This window comes from Pungitius pungitius, chromosome 1 (assembly GCF_949316345.1).
Source record: "Pungitius pungitius chromosome 1, fPunPun2.1, whole genome shotgun sequence".
Taxonomy (NCBI): Eukaryota; Metazoa; Chordata; class Actinopteri; order Perciformes; family Gasterosteidae; genus Pungitius; species Pungitius pungitius.
Genome location: NC_084900.1, coordinates 8,555,160 through 8,577,248, shown reverse-complemented (window position 1 = coordinate 8,577,248; position 22,089 = coordinate 8,555,160). Strand labels below are relative to the sequence as shown.

Genomic DNA, 22,089 nt, shown 5'->3' with positions numbered 1-22,089 from the left:
CTCATTTCAGCCATCAGTCTAAAGTTAATAAAACAGAACATATTTACTTCCCCGTCGAAATGAATTGTGAGTAAAAGGTTCCTGACATGTATACTCAGAACCAGCATCATTGTAAGTGTTAATTTACAAAGGAGGAGATAGTCCTCCTCCAACTTTCCCCCGAGGCCTGTCCGAACTTATAAATGAACAAACCAAATTTGACGGCCATCAAAACGTCCCGTCAGTCCAGATTTCTAATCATTTTCTTTCCGGTGAAACAGCAATGCGAAAGAAAATCACCATCCCAAAGGGTAAAGAAGCGTTGGGCCTGTCTAAATCCAGCAAAAGATGCAGCAATTACAGAGGCAGATTGTCGTCGGAATGGCTCCAACCCGACCAATCACAACAGAACGGGTTTGCGTCTGCACGGTGGCCGACATTCAGTCTTCGACAGCAGAGTGAAGCCATATGCCTCTCTGCCCGTTTCAAGGTTCTATGTTGAAATTATGGTATTTATGCTAATCTCGGCATGCATCTGTTTCTATTCAGACCAGCTGTTTGCGGAATTCTGTAGGACAAAATGCTTTATATAAAACGTTATAATGTCACAACTTACGTGCCATGTGGATCCAAGGGGTTCGCCTTCACGAAGCGCTTTTTGAAGGTCAACCTGCAAAACCCGCCTTGTTTATGCATTGCTTTCTAAATTCATTTACACTCAACAGCCTCACAGCTTTTCTCTTAGCTGTTATGTAACCTGACAACACGAAAAGGTTCACAATCATATTTATAGCACTGGCCAGAGGGGAGTGGCTGTTGGAGATGAAACACTCACGCACAACACACACCTGGGACCTGACCAGGATAACCGCTGTGCTGACCCCTCGGCCAATAAACAGCTCCACTGGTTCCCTCATTTGTCCTCGGCACTTTGGGAATTGCGCACAAAGGGAGCTGGAGAGTGTTTTCCCTTGCCGTGTATTATACTCCAACAGTGTTTCTAACCTGTTTCTAAGAGCGAACTAAAGAAAGAAATCCAAACTTAGAGGTTTGAAACTGTTTATGATTTGCATGTTCTCCCTCTGACAAAACGGTTCTGCTGCCGTTTCCTTTCCCTTTTTTCGTTCTTCTCCGTCAGTTTTAGGAACAACAAAGTGGCAGATGTTATTCCCAAAGCAACCCCGGCGGTAACCACCGCAGCAAGACAAGTCTCCATCCTCCGTTGGAGGAGAACAAGACGAAGAGACAAAGAGTAAAAACAACAGTCCTGAGGGACAAGGGGAGACGGGAGATGCAGACAGGGAGAGAAGATGGGCACCAAAGAGAGTGTGTGAGGAAGAAAAGAGGCTGACACACCGGTTTGAGTGTGACCAGAAGCACAATCCGGTATAAGTGTGACCAGAAGCAGAATCTGAGGCAAACAGACGTTGAGAGAAAGCAATAAACAGATCAGAATCGATGCTGACACAGATCCATCCTGTGGGACGAGGGAACAGACAGAACGCAACATGCTACGTCGATCTTCTCCCTCTCCGGGGGTCCAAACGTTTGCCTTCATGCATTAACACATTTTGACAGTTGTTTAATTGGTATACACACACACACACATATAGTATATACCAATGAGATTGACAGAGAGGATGAGATTTTTAAAACAGGCACTTGTGTGTGAGTGAGAGATGAATGAGAGTACTTTTTTTTTTGATGTGATTGAAGCTAAAACAAATGATTTTGTGAAATATTAAAGTGAATTCAAATGGTGACATGAAAATGTATTCATGATGTCATCAAAAATGTTAAATGACACATGACTGAATGCTTTTAGCTTCATAATATCTCAAACCAATTCCCTCCTCCTGAGGTAATATTACGTTGCTGATTACTTACGTAATGAGTGATCTGTGATGGATTAAATTCTTACACCGACATATGTGACCCAGTGAAGCAGCAGCAAGTGAAGAGAGAGGGATGAGAGAAAGTAGGGTAGAAAAAAGGAAGGAGAAGAACTTGAGGTGAGAGCACGAAGATACAGCTGACGTCTCGAAGCTGCCAGTTGGATGCTATGTGTCACCTTTCTTTGCAGAGTAAGGGTGTGCGGCTACGTAAAGCATGTAAACCATCACAAAAAGGGTCACTTTTCCAGCACGTGCACGTGTGTGCGTGCGCACGCACTAATCCCCCAAACGTGCCATGAAATGCATGCATTTCAATGCTTCCTCTACAGCTTGGATTTAATGCTACTTGACTACTGCATCAATCTGCGCCCCTTAACAAGTGCTCGTCGGGTTATTAAACACAGCTTGCTGGTTGCATGGCAACTGCTCGCACCTTGCGAGTGTGACAGCAATGGCAACTTATGTTGTGTGATGAACGCTGCACGCTCCAGTTAGCGATGTTGGTGGATAACTCAGTAGATTCATGTGTAAGGGAGATGAAACAGATCTATAGTTATAGCTTAGTAGTCTGTAAAAACATTCAAAGTTCAGCATTGTGTGCCGTAAATACATATGAGGACCGATAGCAGCGTTATTGTGTGATTTGAATGCTACGGTGGCCTAAATTAAACAACGCAGCCATTAGTTTCCAACTGAAGTTTATTACTCATTTACTTAACAGCAATGAATGAAATATTACACGTGGATCATTGAATAGTAACCCCTTATGTCCTACATATACACACATGCAGAGTAAAAATAACTTACTACCTATCTGGCCGAATGTAAACCACATGCTCTCTTCACTATCTGACAAGCACAAACACGGCTTCTTTTTAATCGATTTAAGTAGTCTAAAAGTAAAGAGGGTCTCATTATCGAGACAAACGGAAGGAAAGGAAATGGAACAGTGGGGTGGAGAGAGGAGGAAAATGAGGGAGAGAAGACATGGCAGCCAGAGGCCTCGGGGAGGGCCTGAGGGAAACTTATTGGACACCATATGTCCAATGAGAGTAGAGTCGAGGAGGGTTTGTGTTAGTAATGCTGAAGTGAGCAGAACGTACACGTCAGCCAATATACAAATAGCTTTCCTCTTCCATCTTATGTTTATTGTTACTAAAAAAAAAACTGGGACTGGTAGATAGCACTATGTGTAGTATGTGTACGGAGCACATTCTAATGATTTAGCATGTCGTCATGTGAAGTAATGCACTTTGTACTTTTAGATGGCTTTTTAGATTTTTTAGGTTACTCTTGGTTGGTGCACTTATTGTAAGTTGCTTTGGATAAAATCGTCAGCTAAATGGAAAATGTAAACACAAAATGCGAGGACAGACACGAGGATGAGATACATACATTCCGACTCCAAAGCTTGGACACATTCTCTCATTTAATTGAATAAAAATGTGTATAAATATATACACATACATGTGACCCCTTCACACAATCAATTAGTCCAACGTTAAAATAAAAATATGAATTAGTACAGCTGGAACTCTGATCTGAATTAACAGCTGAAATGAGGCGTTTTGAATCATTTCAGGTTGTTGGGGGGGGGATTTAACCACTGACTCAACTAAAATCTCATTCACACCTTACGTCCAGTCTCAGAGCTAGCAGGTCATTAATATGTGAACCTGCAATGAATAGATTAAAACTAGAAAATACATTATCACCTCATCATTATTATCAGCTAGCAAAAACTAATAATTGTACATTTAGTTTATGCAAATTAATCCAGCAGTTTCCCCTGTAAACTGTATTTAAATCTTTTGTTTTCTGTTCCATGAGGACACTGTATAAAAGAGTACCTGGCTATCTAGTACCGACAACAAGTACTTTTTACGATAGCCACAAAACATTGGAAAAAAATAGACTGTCGCACAAAAGGTTAAAATCACCCGAACAGGGTTGTATTCATTTTACTACGATTCATTTTACATGGAACAAAACAAACACACAGAATGGTAATGGTGCATTTAAACACAAACAAAATCACAGCTAAAATGGGGCTGAAGTAAAATAATCAGTGTAATTAGTAATAATGTACATATATATCCAAATACTTGCCACTGGATCTGGAATGGGTTGGACCATCTCAACACTAGAAGCAGACGACACGTACTTGACCAAATAAACCACTCAATGGGAGGAGATGGCCGACTGTCTCACCAGTAGGATATATCCTTACTTCATAAAGCAAATCAAATCGCTGGTCAAAAGCATTGGCATGATGCATGCGCTGTGGCGCACCGAGTGCAAGCTGGCAATCGTTGACTTTGAATTGTGAGCAATCACGAGGTGAGCGTACTCAATCCAGAAGGTGTACTCGATACGACTTCCTGGAAATGAGATACAAGTTAGACCAAATATTTCACAACTGCGTTTCCCGCCAAGTCACATTCTTTGTGGTGGTCGACCTGAAAGAGCAGAGTTCAATGATGAGTTTTAAGATACACTGGTAAGATGCACATATTATCTCTGCAACGTAGGCTTGATACGTTGAACTATACACGGCATAATGAGTGAACGGGTTATTATTTCATGCATCTGTTAAAAACTTGAATAACGACAAAAGAAAAACGTTGTTAAAAGCTCCATTTAAATAGATGATAGTTTACAATGACGTTAAAGGAGGGAGGAGGGAGGGGGGGGTAATCAGACAGACAGGCAGCTAGTGCTCATTGAAGGAGGGAGGTGGAAGAGGACAAGGCAGAAATGTCATCTAAAAATCTCTCCTCTAAAAAAAAAAAAAAAAAAAAGAAAAAAGTTTTCTCTTTGCTCTCCCTTCATTGCCCCTCTATCCCTCTTCAGCACTTGTCAGTAGTACAATTCACATACCAAAAAATAACATTTACACAGAATTCGTGCCATCATTTTGCCACTCAAGGAAGAAACAAAAAAAACATTGCATTTTAAAAAGAAAGTCTCCAGTAAAGGACAAAATAAAAGATTAAAATTGGGTAAAAGACAGAGAATCTTAACATAAAGTACCATTCGTGCACAACAATTCCACATTCCGTATTTGGCTTGAATAGAGTATTTAACTGAGGGAACCAGGTGGAATGTAGCTGTTCACGCCTCTGGAAACGAGAGAACTGACAATAAGAAGTACAGCATCAAGCTGTCAACAGATGTGATAGTTCTTTCCAGCTAATCTGAACACTAAAACAATACGAGTTCCTTAAATTGAGCACAATCGACAGTGTAGCAACCAGAACGCAAAGGAAAAACCTCTTGTGTTTGCCTCATATTGGGATTCAGACTTTTAACATATATATTAAAATGCCATAGTGCAGCCTATGCAACGTGTCTTTCTCTAGGCTGCAAAAGGGGAAAAGTAATTACATGAACAAAGATGGAAAGACACACATTGCTACACATACGGTAGACCTTTTCCATGTAGTAGGAATATTCAGATTTCTCATCCAGAGATTAACTTCTTCACAAATATACTTGGTGTTTTACACGCGGTAGATTACGTGGGATGAAGACGTTCAAATCTTTCAGCCAGTTAAAATGTGGATAAAACTCTCATAGAAGCCACAGCAAAACACAGTGTCATGCAGGTGTGTGCGAAAGAGGGTGTGACATCACTAAAACCCTTGCATCAACACACACACACACACACACACACACACACACACACACACCTAACCAGATGTCGGATGTCTCCAACTCATCCATGCAACCTTGGCTGGATTTTGGGTTTGGGTTTAAAGGTCAGAGAACACGATCCATCAACCTGATCAGTGACGCTGCAAATCCCCGCTGAGACGGGCGAGTGGGTCGGGGGGAACAGCATGATGGGATAATCAGGCAGGATGAATGGAAGGATCAAACCACCAGTTTAAAAACAAACAGCTAAGCCTTCAGCACCGCCCGCTGGGTCGCGTCTGCCATTACAGCGCTCTCCCTCACTCATTCCTGGCAAATATCGCTCCGACCGCAAAGAGTTTTACATGTTTTGCCACGCGGACCTCGCCGTAGGCTGACATTGCAAATAGTTTGTGTTTTTGTTGGATGAGGCATTATGAAGCAGTCAAGCAAATTGATCTAAAGTCACAGATGTCCATCCTAAAAGACTAACTATAATTGCTTGGGCCAGCCCCACGTATGCTGCATTGTTTCCTGAACAATGGCAGTAATTTTCTAACCCGGCTCCTATCTCAACAGTTTAAAGATTTTAAAAAAGTGTTGATGAAGAGGTTAAAGCTGTTGCAAGCCGAAACGGCGTGAACATGAAGCTTGAGGTGTGGCAAAACCCGGAGCAAAGCCTACTGACCATAAAAAAAAGGAAATATATAAAGAATATGACATTAAAAGCAAGACGGACAGACAATAAATGTAAAAAGTTTGGTTACCATAAATCTTCCAACAAAAGTCATGATGTTTATCTGACAAAAACAGCTAAATAAAAAACAATAAAACTCTGTAGACAGGAACTGAAGTCTGTAGTAAAAGGAATAAAATTATCAGATTTTTAACATCATTACATCCCACATTATATTCATCATGGACCCTACTTATAAGTACAGTATTTTCCTTTCAACAAGTAAGAATTCTAGCTGAACGACATCTCGGCCTCTGAAAGGACGGGAGTGGTGGACGAGGAGGTGGAATCGGCCAAGGACGCCATGCTATTGTCCATGCTCCGGTTCCAGGGAATCCGATCGGGCGTCGACGGGTAAGACGGCGTGGAGCAGTTGGAGGGCGGGCCCGAGCCAGAGCCAGAGCCGGACCCGGGGCTGCTGTTGTTGCAATGGGACGAGAACAGGGCGTCTTTCCGGAGACCTTTGCTCTTGAGCTCCAGCTGAAGGTGCTGGCAGATCTCCTCCGGCAGCCTGTGGTACTCCTCCTCCAGGTCCCGTTCCAACTTAGACTGGATCTGCGTGAGAAGCGCCGGGCAGCTGTGAAGCAAACTGCATTCGAGCACTTGAATGCGTGCGAGTCGATGCGATTTGATCTCACCAGTGGAAGTTCATCGTCTATTTGCTGCAGCACCTCCCGCTGACGCAGCATCAGCTTGTCTTGCCTCCGGGTCTGAGCATCCTCCAGCTGGAGAAAAATGAGGAATGCAGGGGGGGGGGGGGGGGGGGGGGAAGCACATGTGGCATGAAAAGTGGGTTTTAGGAGATTATAATGTATATAATAAGAAAAAAGATAACGTGTGACAAGAGTCTGAGTAAACTGGAAGACAGCGATTTTTTTTTTTCTCCTGCAACCGTCACCAAGTTTTCTCCACTTTTGTACTTTGTGTACTGTAAAGTAGCAGGAGGACCACGCTCGAGGACTGCTGGAGATAAGCATGTGCGTGCTTGTGTACTTACCCCGCGGATTAACGAGACAGAGTCTTGAATGTGTTTTCTGTTGATCTCATTCAGTTCCCTACGTGGAGAGATGGGAGGGGGAAGAGGAAACAGCGTGGAGAAAAAAGAGAAATGTTAAAGAGAAGGATTAGAGACGAAAGAGTGAAACTGCCAAAATAGCCAACAAGCGCATTTATTTTCAGACGAGCCCATTACGTTTCCGCCTTGTCTTTGTCGCGGGTCTTGGCTTCGCAGATGCTGTTTTGTCGCTTCCTGTCTAGAATTTTCTGGAGTTCTTTCTTCTCTCTGCAAACGCAATTACATCACAACACAAGATCTGAAGTTTCAATGTTTAAATTGTTTTTTTTTCTCGATTTTCTTAAAACTAGATACTTGAGGCAAGTCCAAATGCAGGAAAGTGTGAAAAGGAAGAAAAAAAGACCCTTAAAATGATCATGACATTTTGGCATTGTGGCAAAAAAACTAAGACGTAAAACTTAAAACTGTCCCTTCTTTTCCGATCTGGGGGTGCAAGGTGAAACGAGCGCACTTACTTTTCACACGTCTCCTTGAGCTTCTTCAGCTGAGCTGCTTGGCATTCAGCGGCCGTCTCCTTTAACTTCTGCAAGGCCTAACGAGACACAGCAGCAGACGACGACGTGTCAGCAAATCGCTGCCACGTTTCTACCAGGTCAGCCGGTAATGAACTCTGTGCGCAAGTTTTTGTGTATTTAAGAAATCCTGCGAGGGACTGCGAGTGTTATTCCAAGTGTGTCACCTTCAACGTGCATAAGTGTGTTAAGTTTGGAGAGAATTCACCCTTTTAAAACATAGATGCGTGAATGTGTTTTTTTCTTGTTTGGTTAAGTACATCTTTAGTTTATCACATATATTGTCATCAGGGACCAGGTGCTACAAAAATTAACCAATCTGAAAGAGGAGAAGAGGTGCCTTGCACTCGATTTAGCCACAAGCTAAAGTCCATCTGCAGGACAAACAGCCTATTGAGGCACACACAAACTGCACAGGAATCACATTAAAATAAACTAAGAGTATTCAAATATGACACACATAAGTTAGAAAAACAGGTTGTCAAAGTGACAAACAAATCCTGAAACCTCACAGGGGGAAAACAGCTCAGGCTTTAATTTGGACAGGGAGTTTTTTTTCCATTCTTTAACTTTAAAAAGGAAAAGCAGGCCGTGCACAAACGTACCTCCTGCAGGTGTGTTTGTTGCTTCTCTCTCTCCAGTGAGTGAAGCTGTTGTCGGAGCATCAGCAGTTCTTGCATCTGCCATTCCCTCAGCTGGACCGTCTGCTTCTCCAGCTCCTGATCCAACGCGGTCAGGTCACGCTGCACCGGGTCCTGGGGCTCGCTGAACACACACGTTCATTATTAGATTAAGACACCCACTTTAGTTCAATGTATTGTCACATCATCGATCCATTGCTGGACGCACTTTGGTTCCTCCCCTCCTCCCTCATCTGCAGGTACTTTTTCACATGTTCTCCTATGTTTATACACCCCCACACATCAATCCATCCGCTCTCCCTACTTTCTCTTGATGCTACGTTTGAGGTGCTTCTCCATCTGACTGCGTCTCCTCTGGGTGTCGGACTGAAGCTGGCAATTCCGACTCTTCTGCTCCTTGCTCAGGTTCCACACCTACAAAACACACACACAAGCTAAACATAGCTGTTTTGTGTTGCTTTTACCAAGGAAAGCAATTTTTGCCAACATAGACTTTTCAGCTGCAGTTTCTATGCAGAGCTATGGGTTGAAAAAAGGAATATCTATGGATGAAAATATGAATTGAAACTTTAAAGTGAGTGTACCTTCTTGAGGTGTTTCTTACGCATCTCTTTGATTTCTTTGCTCTGTTTCTTTAGCACCTTCAGATAGCTCTTCTGCTGTTTCAACTCCTCGATGGACTCAGCCTGGACCTCTGAGAAACAAACAGAATGATTACGATTATGGCCAATCATCACATCATTCGGTGGGATTCACCTACCAGCTCCTAGCTTGTGCATCTTAAGCCCTACGTGAAGGACAGCTTGTTTAACAGTGAGAATGAATGTCCTGAAGTGACCTCACCTGCTAGAACAGTGGCAATGAGGTCTTCCTTTGGACTTTGAGCTACACACATACACACACACACACGAGTGCGCGATCACAAACACACAAGAAACACAGGAGGAGAAGCACAGAGACAGCATGTGTGAAATGGATGATGGGAAATCAATCAGACATAAACATAGCAGTGTGCATGCTTTGGGATGAAGTCTCTCTTAAGACGCGGCTGTCCGGTCGGCTCCTCGTGAGGAACTGAGACGAAGCTACAGTCAGAGCAGACCAACCCCTTCTGTCCAGACTGCGTAATAACTACATTAGGCTGACAATGCATAAATATTTATATATAAAGGCCGAACTTAGTCCAAAATCTTATGGAACAGTCATTTTGAAGGCGTGTGCAGATGAATGGGTGATGATTGAGAGAGGTCTCTACCCGGTGCAGGTAACTTGATGATGTCGGGGGCTTTTTCCAGTAGTGGAACGGGGAGTTGGGGTCGACTTTGCGAAATGTCTTCCCACTCCATCTTTGTCTCTCCGTCTTTGGGCTGGTTGGGGACATGCTGGGGAAAAACAGCAGGTAGAGGAGTTGAAAGGGGCGGGACCTCCTGTTTGGTCGGCTTGTAAGTGTTTAAACACACAGAGACGTCTCACCTCGCTGTGGTCCTCTATGAGAGCAGCCAGCTGCGTCTCTCTCTTATGCAACTGACTGATGTGCTTGATGGGGTTGGTCAGAGCCTCGGCGTACTCTGAAAACACACACACGGAAACACGCACAAACAGGACAAACCGTGCCTTTAGTTCATAGATAGCCATACGATTGCATATTCTAGCCCATTGACCAAGTGCGTTGATGTGTATTATGCAAGTCCTAGTCACGTTACATGTCTTTGTGCACAAAGTGCTAGATTAACCTTCAGATCTGTAAATATTGGATTTCAAGCGAGTTCTCACCCTGGTGTTCATTGGGGATGTAGTCCTGAGCTTCTGCGTAAACCAGGAGAGAGGGCAGGAGCAGCGGCTGGTTCAGCTCATTCTTCAGGTTGATGTAGTGGTAGCCTAAACAGGAAGGAAAGGGGCAAATAGAAACACAAATGACCAGGAGGACACAAAAAAAAAAAGATTGCACATGGACACACACACACAACAAAAGCACAGCTACAATGCTGTTTGTTCGCTGAAATCTCTGTGTTTGATTAGTTCTGCTTTAATTTAATGCCATTCTTTTTATTTTGTATATATTGTGCATTTTGATTTTTTTTTCCTGTTAATTCTTGACCTATATATATACAGTATATAAATGCTGCTGTTGCGAAATGTTTCCCCCGTGCAGGATTAATAAAGTATCTTTCTACATATCTATGACCACTGTTGGCCGGTGCAACAGCAGCTGTAAAAATTCTGTTTCCACTGAATTCACACATACTGTGCATGTGGTTGGTGTCAACCGAACTCAACTCCTAACCCTCAACAGTGCCGGGATGTGTTTATGGGTGTTTGGGAATGCGTACTGACCCGGTCTAATGGCCGACACCGGGAGGATCCGGTGTCCAATGAACTTGCCGTTTTCTTCAAACACGGCTATCCTCAGAGAGGCCAGCGTGGGAAGGACCACCTGGAGAGACACAGGCTTGTTTATTCCATGGGAGAGGTTTAGAGAGCATTTAAGAGTTTACCAAGTGACCAACACTGAAGGGGCGAGAGAAAAGAAAAATCCTGGAAACAGCACCTTGTTAAACACAGACATTTCATCGTCCCACACGGGGTCCAGCGAGTTCCCGTTGGATGTTTTGGTTCTGAACTTCCTCTTTGTATCAGCAGGAAGTCCAAATATGTCCACTTCCACGTACACGCCCACCTTTTTATCGGTGAGAAACTGGCCCGAGATCACCTGGTGGGTGTTAAATTACACATGTTAATAATAGAAACTCACACGCAAGAACATTAATACGAAAACGAAATGTCACTTTACCTTAATTTTGACAGTATTTGCGACGATACCATCCACTATGTTTTCTGTGAAAGGGTCAAAGTGCTTGTCCGTTCTCCTCATGAACTCAGGCTTCAGCAGGTAGCCGCTGTGGCCGTTGTACTCAAACACACCCATGTTCAGCTGCATAGGAAGGTCTGGCAGAGAGTAAGGGCGAGACAAGAAATGGAAATGAAATGAAAGAAAGCAGTAAAAGTTGGAAAGAAAGATTACAAAAAAAGGTCGAGATGCTTTAACTCAAATGTCCCGGACATTGGAATTATTAATAAGAATGTATGTTCATTCCTTGTGTGGATCCTTTGGACTTGATAGGCCTAGCTTACACGACCAGTGCGGGGCCCTCTGAAAACAACTCACCGAGCGTTTGGAAGTTTAGCGCCACCATCTGGCAGCCCACGTTCCAGAAGAGCTGAGGCATGTAATTGGAGCTGTCCACCCTGGTTCCTTTGGGGTAGATTCGGCTCAGCTGATTCTTATTGTACCTGGAAGAGTGCTGTTAAGAGCCAAACGCTGTGTGTGGGGCACACCCGTGCGCTGACCACTTGTTAAATGTTGTTGAACGTAGCAGATAAAAGACAAATATGACTTTTTTAAACTCATTTATCACACAAACGTTTTGCACGCAACTGGTTTTCAATGAAGGGGATACTCGACAAACTCGATGGGGGAGCTCTTCAGGGTGTCCATGCCTTTCGTCTCCACCAACGAAGACATTTCAAAGAACTTCCTCCTCTCTGGGGGACAGATGGAAAGTGAAGTAAGCAAAAAATTGATTTAGATACTCCGTGTGCGACACGTTCCCATGACGAGACTGGCCATTAACCACAAATGAGTACACACAGCTGACCGGTCTGCCTAATGAGCTACTTAAGGTACTTAAAACCAATGAGGCTTATCAACGCCCCCCCCCCTCATATTCACACACTCTCTCTCTCACACACACACACACACACACACACACACACACACACACACACACCTCCCACAAAGTCGGGACACACTTACTGTTTGCCACCTCGAAGCTCTTGAATTTGACAGGCTCGATGTAGTTGACAAGAGTGGACATCTCCTCGGTGGCGTTCACCTCGCTGCTGGCGGTGCCCTGCGGGAGGCAGATCGCACGAATCCATCAATCGCCCCCCCTCTCGTCCCGCCAAACGAGCCTGTCGCCTCCCCCCGTTCCCGCTGGCTCTTACCTCGTCGGAGTTTGGCTTTTTCAGCTCCGCTGTCGGCTCGTCGTCCTCGTCCTCCTCGCTTTCCCCCTCACCTCCTGAGCAATGCGGTTTTTTTTGGATTACACATTATGCCAAAACCTTGCGTGTAGCACAACGTCCGACTTTAGAATCCAATGCACCCGCCCGTGCGTCCTTCTACAACTCACCGAGGGACTTGCGAGGCTCAAAGTCTTTGACCATCCTCTCAGCCAGCTTTTCCTCCCCGTTGGTGAGGAGCTGGCCTCCTTCGCCGTCCGTCAGTGGGCAGTCTACGGCAAAAGCATCCAAGTGATGACCTCATCTCTTTCCACTTAGAGAGCACTCCAAACCCACAGATCGCGAGACCTTCGACCCCCAACAAAGGGGCGCTGGGAAGCCGTCTGAACTCACCGTTGTTGGGCGACGACTGTTCCTCCAGCTCTCTGCGTCTTATGCTTCCGCTACTCGAGGGTCTGTGGTGCTGGTGCTTCTTCTTGTTTTTGATGAGAATCTTACCCAGCAACTCCTGTGGAGAAGGAAGGGCCTGACCGGGGACCAGCTAAAGACATTTCACAGGCGCACTGTTAAAATCAGTCATAATGTCACAATAATCACTCAGTGCCTCATTTTTATTCAAAAGATCTAAATATTGGGAGCAGGATTATGTTGTAAGTCGTGTGTGGACTTTACGCTGAGTTATAACATGAATGGTGTTAGCACATTCCCCAAGTTATTCCCGCCTTCTGCTCAGTTAGCGCGTGTGTGTGTACGCGTGTTCCAAGTGTGTAATATTACAGCTAGCGGGGGGCAGCTGGAGCGCTCCATTCATCCGCCCGGGCTGCTAAGCTCAAACCCGGCCGCCTCCATTTATCACCTCAGACTGTGCTGCAGGCTCATTATTGCTCCCGATGAGTCCGTGCGAGGTTTTTCTAGGAGCCATGTTGTGATAACGTGGAATAATTTACTTTAATTTACTGTTTTCCAGGTAGAATAAAGAACTTTCCCTTCTGCCACAGTTACTGGCGTCCCCCAGGACGCACTTCCGCAGCCATTTCGAGAGAATGTTGTATACTTGTTTCACTAAGCTGTTGATTACATGGGGAGGGTGTGTGTGTGTGTGTGTGTGTGTGTGTCTGAAGATCAGTCTCACCGGATACTTCTCCAGTGGTTCAATGAGCAGAGCGTCTCCAAAGATGGTCCTGCAGTACTCTGCCATTTTGGCTTGCTGCTTGGCCCTGACAGATGGAGAGACACACAGGTACGTTTTTTTGGGTACTCTGACCCGAACCCATTGTGTAGGATTTAGCAGGATTTAAAGAATGAACCCTTTTGCATATGGAACGGGTGCTTGTGAAACTGTAACTGTAATGCTACACAGGGCCAAACCGCTGATAAGACTTACGAATCTACGTGGTTTTCAAAGGACAGGATGAGGGGGTACGGCGATGTCTTGAAAGCACTTTCTGCTATCGCCTCAATCACCTCCTATAGTCAGGGTAAGAATGAGAACATTAGAATGACACGGTCAATCAAACAATTCCTCCCAATGTGTTTCATGATGGCTTATGAGAACATAACATTTTTTAAATCCGAGCAGAGCTTTGCCTTCGTCACACAGTAATAAAGCAAAAACATAAAAGGTCAAGGGGTCCACGCAACAAGATCCCTTTAGAAATTCTGTACTTTCAACAAATCAAAGGAGGAGAAACAGCATCTCCGCTTGTCAGGGATTTATAACATGGATATAAAAGTCAACAAAGTATCAAGTAAATTGACCTAGTGGACCTCTACATTAGTATATATATATATATATATATATATATATATATATATATATATATATATATATATATGTGAGCAAACAAGCAAGGGGACACAAATAAACCACTATGAATGCCACAAGGCGATGAACACCACCTTAAAGGGGATCTCAGTGGTCATGGTGAAGCCGTGGGTGATGTAAGGCTCCTCGTCGTGAGGCCGGCCCTTCCAGCAGTCCAGCTCAACACAGCGACAGCCAGTCAGCAGCACCTGCCTATAAATCTCCACTGAAGACAGGCCAGTCAGCTGACCCACTGTGGACACACGGCAACAGGCAGAAAAAGAGGGTTTTAGATCCCATGCAAAAACAATGTTAAGTGTTTTTCGTTAATTCTGAGGAGTATTCTTGCACCTGTGAGGTACGTGTTGTGCGAGGAATTGATAAAGTAGTGAGCCAGTGGTTGGTTCATGTCGTCGATGATATCCAGCCTCTCTGGAGGTACGATGCTGTTTTCATCGCCTTCCAGATACCGACTGAAAGCCTGCAAACTGATCTGGTCTGTGTATATTAGAGAGAGAGAGAGAGAGAGAGAGAGAGAGAGATGTTGTGCGTTTACAGAATATAAAAAGGTCAAACTTGTTTTCGACAGAGAGAACTGCATTCATCTGCTTCTGGCAAAGACTGGAGGAAGCTATACTATATTTACGTCATGTGCACTAGCAGTAAACTGGCCAAAAGAGCAAAGGGTCATTTTTTATTGTCAATATGAGCCCTGTGGGCTGGATACTGGATCGTCTTACACATTTGGGCTTAGCAGTGTCCTAGCAGAGCAGCTCACGGTAGTCCCGGGTCTGTTCGTTCTCTGGTTTTGTACCATTTTTTCCACAACAAAACATGTGGAGGACATTACATCAAATTCACAAATACTCTCTGGGTGTTTTGGGTGAGGGAAAGACATTTTTGGTTTGGTGAATACATGGGCAAGGGTTTTAGAAACGGACAACGTGCTGCAATGAAACAACAGGAAATCAGTCATACCTAGAAATCTGTAATCTGTAGACCTTGCTTTGTAACGAACTAGAAGATACAGTTGCATGTACACTAACCTGTATTCTTATTTTAAATTACTCGCTTATTGTGCATGTTTAGCATTCGGCACCTCCAAAATATAAGTGTATCCTGTTCACTTCCTTGGATGAGTAATGGTGGACCCCCACAGCGCCAAAAGAAAATGATTTTTATTTGCTGGAACTAATCTCAGGAAAGAGGATTGCATGTTTTAAGCTGATCTGGATAAAAGCATCTAAATATCTACATTGTGAACGGAGGAAGATTAAAAAAAAAAACCTCAAAGTTACTAACCTCTCTCCAGCTGGCTGGCGTTAGTCTCATATTTCTCCATGATCTGTCGGACCTGTTCCCTTTTCAAGGGGGGGTACAGCACCTCGTTCAGCCTGGAGTCTCGCTGCCTGCGGTTAATGAAGTCCATCAACTGGTCCAGAGAGATGAACGGCTTCCTCTTGGAGCCGCTGGAGAAAGGAGATGCATTTACTGAAAACAGTGTATGGTCACACAGAGGAACCGTAAAAACATAACTAGCACACTATTCCAAAGGGGTTAAGGGTGGGGAGGGCAGGCGGGTGACTTTGTTCTGGCCAGAGGGAATTTGAGAAAGTGTCGACAATATGTCCCAAACCTTTCCTCGAAGATGCTTTGTATCTCGGGCCGCAGACAGAGGCTGTCGAGAAACCTCTGGAAGGCGTCCCACGTGAAATCGTCTGGCTTTATTCCCTCAGCCTGGAAGAGAACAACGGGGATTGTGTCAAAAGATATGCAGGGAAAGGAAAAGAGAAATCAAATGCATTCTCAGGCTTCATCCACTTCTGTGACGTCCTATTCAACCAGCAGGAGGCACTAGATCACAACAATACAATGAGACACCGACAGTGCAGTTTGCAAAATCTGGTCTCTTATTAAAAAAAGAAATGTATTGTGACCTTGTGATTGCATGAAATAAGAATGCAGAAGAAACCTAGTTTTAACCTAGAAAACCACAGACCTTTGGTATCTTACATTTATAAGCAAGGCCTTTGGAACAAAATTGGACTTTCAGGCTTAAAATAATAAATTACGGCAGGATTTTCTCTCTACAAAGCCACATGTATTATTTCTATATCAAATTTAGTATCTATGAAACCGACTCCCATGACAGGTAGACACGATGGCACTGGACAGCTCAGCTCTGCCCTGACTGGAGACAGGATATGTAAAGCTCACTAACGAACGTGGTGGTGTACTAGATCTTAAGAACTTGTGACACTGCTGACAGTTCAATCACTACGTTCGTGGCTACAGTCCTGTAGGCCAGCAGCCCCTTCTTTTGCCTTCCTTAGTTTGCAAAGGCATGCAGAGAATGCTGTGCAACACCGCAGGGTGAGAGAACGAGCTGCAACGATTCAAATCTCACGCATGAAGCAAAACACGGGCAGATTGTGAATAACCCTGTGGTCAGCGATCACTTCTGATGATTACCCGGTTATTGACGAGGCCACACTGCTCCAGAGCCGTCTCCACTCTCTTTTTATCTGAAAACATCTTGAGAATACTGAAAGAAACACAGAGAGTTTAGAGAGACACTGTTTATAAGGTGTTTTTCATTTTCTCTCACGAGTCAAACATAAATAATAAGGCCGTCAGCAGAGTGTGGAAGGATTACATCTATACGAGTGACAGGACTGACAAAACCAGCAGGAAGGGATAACAAAGGGTTAAACTTAAGGTGAGAGAAAGTGGAAGAGAGACTGAGAAGAGGAAAGGAAAGAAGATTACACTTCTGTATAGACTTTAAAATGGTTTCTCACTTCTTCACAGGGATTTTTCCATCCTGATTCACCTGCAGCTTTAACTTAGTGTACCTGAAACAGACAGAAAGAGGCTTTAAAAAAAAAACATAGGTCTAAAAATGTTTAGTCTAAAAAAAAAACATAGGTCTAAAAATGCTACTGTGAAAAAGAGACATAAAAGCTTCTTTCTCACGCTTTGAGGAGGAAGGTGTGCCGTGATGCATTCTGGGAAAGTATGTTTGTGGCCAAAGTGAACAGCTCATCTGTCCAAATCTGGAAACACACAGGAATGATATGCTAAAACAAGGTTTTTTTGTTTTTGTCTGATGTGAAAATTAAGAAAAATTGTTTCTATACACAACACACAAACACACACAGGAAAGAATCTCACTTTACAACGCTTAAGCACCTGCCTGGATGTCAAGATTGTTAGGTGAGTAATCAGAGGAGGGAAAGAAACAAGTCGAGGGGGATTCGGAGGAAGGGCACAACAGGAAGGAAGGGAGGAATATTAAAAGGGCAAGTAAAAGTAAGTGAGTAGGTTATGGGACGGCGGGTGGCGCCGGTTTCCATGGTTACCTTTGCTGCATCTTTCTGCATAGCCTGGAAGTTGAGGAAGGAGATGTTGACCAGGTCGTTGCCATGGACAACCGTTACCAGCTTCCCTTCAACGTTGTCCGCCTTACCGAAGCCAAGCACCTCCCGCAGCTTGGCGTCCTGACACACAAACCAAACACGCACACAATTACACCTGTACACAGACACACAATATTTCAACAACAAAGCCGGTTTGACTTGTGCATAGGAACATTTCCCCAGCTCTGCGGCTCCCAACAGTAAACAGTGATGCGTGTGGGGTAGGACTCTGATCTAATTAACCAAATGACTCTTTCCTCCTTTTTAAACCACTCTTTTTCTCTCTCTGACGCTCAGTGTCTCTCCATCCATCGTGCATTCTTCCAGTCACTCACTCTCCCTCCCTCGTGTCTCTCTATCATTTAAATTAAATTAATTCACTTGGAAGACTTATCCAGAAACCTGCTGCTATGGAGGAGCACAAAGTGGCTATTGCTCTTAAGCAGAAAGCAAGACAAGGAGCAGCATTAGAATCAAGAGAACTTCACAGCAGCCTTCATGTGACTAAAGACGATAAGCAGACCTCACTATGAATGCTTTTTCTTTGGAACCCGTATCTACTAAATAAATAGTCCTCGTAAAGCTGTTTTCAGAGTGTTCTGTGGATTTTTCAGAGCAACCCGGGAAACTCACCAATAAACAGAACAAATAAATAGCGGAGTGTTCAGAACACTCAGAGCTACAGAAGCATTCATTTCTTTCAATTAATTCATTCTGGCCCCCAAGTGAATCTCAGTTATTTTAGGATTCAAACGGTTGCTATGATTTATTTTTTTCCTTTTCCCGAAAACCACATATTTGACCAAATCTTTCGAATTCAAAACTAAATGTCACACTTTAAATATTACTGATGATGCAGTTTTTCCAACATAATGGTTAAGGCTTCATTTCAGTTATTGCAGAATCGGTGTCTACATACTAAATAAGAGTTGTACCAAATTGCCAAATTGTTTGTTGCTTTGATTACAGATTGCTGGTAAAGTACGAATGTAACATTCTGCTATTTATTGATCGAAGCAAACAGTCTTTTTTGGTTGTTTTTTTTAAATCAACAGCCTGAACCTCGTCAACAAGTCCACATGCCCCAACCATGGATACAGAGCTGCATCCCTCCGCCCGAATCACAATCTTACACAACGACTTCCTCCCCAACAGTCACTGGTTATATCACTTCCTGTCTGACGCCCATCTGTCAGCAGACTCATTAGCGCCCTCTCACCTTTTGCGCCGTCAGCTGAGAGGGGAAGTGCACGCGCACACACACACACACACACGCACACCTTTTGAGGGACAGTCTTGAGCATCACATGGGTCCGGTCGGTGGACCAAGTTATCGACAGCCGGAGGTTTGACAGCTTCTTTCTGTCACACGCACACAAAGACTCACGCACATTACTGACCTTAGGTTGTTTGGCGTATTTTCCTGTTCTGGTGTCCCTGATGGTGTTGATGTCAAGAATCTCCACCTCCTAAATGACAGACATGTGTCAGACAGTCACTCGGTGAGTAGAACAGAGAGTCAGCATTTGCAAATAAAAAGGCGGACACAGTGAGATTAGTTAGAATACTGTGTAAAAGAGGGGTTCATCTCATTATATACTTTTACATCGTACACAGACAGCAAATGTTCTCTAAATCATCTCTCGTAAAAGCATGGCGAGGTATGTGCAAACATGCCCCACTGAGGTGAACACAAATTGCGCTTTTCCGTGTCATGCATTTGCATTCACGGGACGGTCAAGGGGAAAGAGATGGGAGGGGGATGCGTAAAGTGCGCCTAATTATGTGTTTCACGGGATGTACAGAATGAAGGGCCACAGTCTCTAGTGACACATCTCTAGGATATTTAGCAATGGTAGCAATTTCCCTACAAAATTAAATCAATTTAACTTGTACAAACGAGTCAATGAAATGTAGTTATTGCTTAATTGCCTTACTAAGAAAAAGTGGAAGTAATTTATTTTCATTTTTACTTTCTGGGAAATAATAATCATATTATATTTTTACAACAACATAGCTCAAGAATAATTAAGTTAGGGTCCATACATTTTTCAATAACCTAACTTAAAAATGTGCTCTACCAAAAAACAGAAGAGCAGAGCGCTAAAGTTGACTACTAAAATGACTACTAACCATGCAGGCATGACACTATTTTCTAATGTTTGCTATTAATGTATAAGAAGCAGCAGGCAGAGAAACTGATGGAGCAAAAGAGTGACTTCGGTTTGTTTGTGTTCAGTCTAGCATTTCTCCTCCTTCCATTAAATACATTTTATCCATCTTTTATCAGTTTCCCCTGCCTCTCCCGACACAAAACACGGCCAGTGCTTTATCGTGTGTGTGTGTGTGACTGTGGAAAACCGAGAGAGAAAGAACTTTGGGAGAAATATGAACACGCACATATATATATATATATATATATATATGAAGACATATCTTTGGAATAGACCAGCATGACTGATGCTGCAACACACATACCGCCTCCATAGATGCATGCGCAGAGAACGTTGGATCATAGTCAGACCGCATAATCGCAAAAAATAGACCTAAGGGCAACCTTGGCCTGAAGGACAGCGTGTTCTGAGGATGAAGACGAGGGCAAGAGGAGGAGTGTGGTCGTAAACCCAGCCATAAACACAGAGGACGCACTGTAAATATTTGTTTAGCCCTGCGCTCACTCCCGAAGCATTCTTACTACATCCATGTCGCTCATGTAGGTTGTTTGATCATCATCCCCTCAGAGGCTTTGATTGCATTTTGAATTCCATTTTCCCGGTGTTAAGGTGTTTCATTAAATGAAAAAGCAGAGTGTCAAGTCTCTCTTTTGCTCTGCCTTTTTTATGCATACTCTCCCAAGATTTCCCATCCAAAAATAACAGCAAAGACGGACTGAAAAAGTCACCAAGCTTGGATCAAGTTGTGGATCGCACGGCTTCTTCGTTTCTCCCTTTGTGACTACATTCGGCCTCCGGGTTCAATCACCCTGTTGTGGCCTGCCCTCCCTCTGGGACTGGCGGGGTGCAAGTTTAGGACCAATCGGATTAAACTCTGTTTCAAACTTTGTCCTCCCATTGGCCTTTGGAGAATTACTCAATTCCTGGGGGAAAAACACACTTCTGGATCTGTCGAACTCGCACTCACTCACACACACACACACACACACACACACACAGATACATCTCTTCTCCCACAGGCCGTGGTTTCATTCTGCCACTGTGACTCCTTGGAGGCGGCGGTAATGGGAGTACAACTTTGTCTGCCGCCCGTGGGTTGTGTGAGTCTTTAACAGTTCACATTTTTTTGTGAAACACCCACAAACGCAACAATATACAGGCGGGCATATCCTCGACAGGCAGGTCCCGACTTGTGAAACATCCTGACCTGTTGAGCAAGATGCGAGTGTGTGTGTGTGTGTGTGTGTAGTCGTGTGCATGTGGAGAAGGCGCACAAGTAAGCAAGCTTTGAATGCATGTGAAATGCATGTCTGAGCAATTCTTCACGGGGAAATTTTCACTTGGGTCGAGTGCAAAAGTGTCAGCGTGTAGACGCTTGCAAGGGAAGTGAAATGTGTGCGCTCTTGGCACAATGCTGTGTATCGGAGCAGCCGGCGTGGTGCACGTGTCCGTGTGAAGGTTGGTCATCTCCGAGAGCACATTCCCCAAGTCATTCCCGCCTTCTGCTCAGTTAGCGCGCGTGTGTGTGTACGCGTGTTCCAAGTGTGTAATATTACAGCTAGCGGGGGGCAGCTGGAGCGCTCCATTCATCCGCCCGGGCTGCTAAGCTCAAACCCGGCCGCCTCCATTTATCACCTCAGACTGTGCTGCAGGCTCATTATTGCTCCCAATGAGTCCGTGCGAGGGTTTTCTAGGAGCCATGTTGTGATAACGTGGAATAATTTACTTTAATTTACTGTTTTTCCAGGTAGAAGAATGAACCTTCCCTTCTGCACTGGCCCCCAGGACGCACTTCCGCAGCCATTTCGAGAGAATGTTGTATACTTGTTTCACTAAGCTATTGATTACATGGGGAGGGTGTGTGTGTATGGCACCCTTTAGTCACAACTATGCATGGTGTCCTGCAATGTAGTCCGTCCTGTTGGGTCCGTAAGGTTGTCCTCTTTGGTGATACGGAAGTAATTACACTTGATGGTTCCCATTCTGTTCTTAGTTTCTCCCATCAACCACAGAGGCACCCAACTAAGCTAAAGCGCGAGTCAAAAGTTTGGACACACTTTCTCATTGAATTGAATGAGAAAATGTGCCCATACTTTTGACTGGTAGTGTATTCTGCCAAAAGACTGTATCATACAGCCAGTTTCATAATAATCCAAAATATTATACCCTAAATACTACTTAAGGTACAAAGCAACTGT

General features: G+C 44.0%; 1 protein-coding gene across 3 annotated transcripts in view; it reads right to left on the bottom strand.

Moving 5' to 3' along the window:
• Positions 1–2,555: 2,555 nt before the first annotated feature.
• plcb3 (phospholipase C, beta 3 (phosphatidylinositol-specific)) overlaps positions 2,556–22,089 on the bottom strand; it is a 37,498-nt gene continuing 17,964 nt past the window's right edge. For 2 of the 3 annotated variants that reach the window (XM_037478460.2, XM_037478461.2), the window contains 32 exons: positions 19,118–19,186; positions 17,661–17,798; positions 17,275–17,354; positions 17,100–17,153; positions 16,771–16,843; positions 15,935–16,035; positions 15,601–15,767; positions 14,650–14,796; positions 14,394–14,551; positions 13,879–13,961; positions 13,627–13,711; positions 12,888–13,035; positions 12,665–12,766; positions 12,480–12,553; positions 12,289–12,385; positions 11,933–12,017; positions 11,641–11,765; positions 11,266–11,420; positions 11,023–11,184; positions 10,809–10,908; positions 10,248–10,352; positions 9,948–10,042; positions 9,730–9,856; positions 9,318–9,359; positions 9,059–9,168; positions 8,779–8,888; positions 8,439–8,598; positions 7,777–7,853; positions 7,439–7,528; positions 7,244–7,301; positions 6,885–6,971; positions 2,556–6,801 (listed from right to left, as the gene is read on the bottom strand). In XM_037478460.2, the coding sequence (XP_037334357.2) occupies positions 6,478–6,801; positions 6,885–6,971; positions 7,244–7,301; positions 7,439–7,528; positions 7,777–7,853; positions 8,439–8,598; positions 8,779–8,888; positions 9,059–9,168; positions 9,318–9,359; positions 9,730–9,856; positions 9,948–10,042; positions 10,248–10,352; positions 10,809–10,908; positions 11,023–11,184; positions 11,266–11,420; positions 11,641–11,765; positions 11,933–12,017; positions 12,289–12,385; positions 12,480–12,553; positions 12,665–12,766; positions 12,888–13,035; positions 13,627–13,711; positions 13,879–13,961; positions 14,394–14,551; positions 14,650–14,796; positions 15,601–15,767; positions 15,935–16,035; positions 16,771–16,843; positions 17,100–17,153; positions 17,275–17,354; positions 17,661–17,798; positions 19,118–19,186 (3,588 nt within the window). In that variant the 3' untranslated portion in view covers positions 2,556–6,477. The remainder of the gene's footprint in view (positions 6,802–6,884; positions 6,972–7,243; positions 7,302–7,438; positions 7,529–7,776; positions 7,854–8,438; positions 8,599–8,778; positions 8,889–9,058; positions 9,169–9,317; positions 9,360–9,729; positions 9,857–9,947; positions 10,043–10,247; positions 10,353–10,808; positions 10,909–11,022; positions 11,185–11,265; positions 11,421–11,640; positions 11,766–11,932; positions 12,018–12,288; positions 12,386–12,479; positions 12,554–12,664; positions 12,767–12,887; positions 13,036–13,626; positions 13,712–13,878; positions 13,962–14,393; positions 14,552–14,649; positions 14,797–15,600; positions 15,768–15,934; positions 16,036–16,770; positions 16,844–17,099; positions 17,154–17,274; positions 17,355–17,660; positions 17,799–19,117; positions 19,187–22,089) is intronic. The other variant, XM_037478462.2, reaches the window with a different exon arrangement.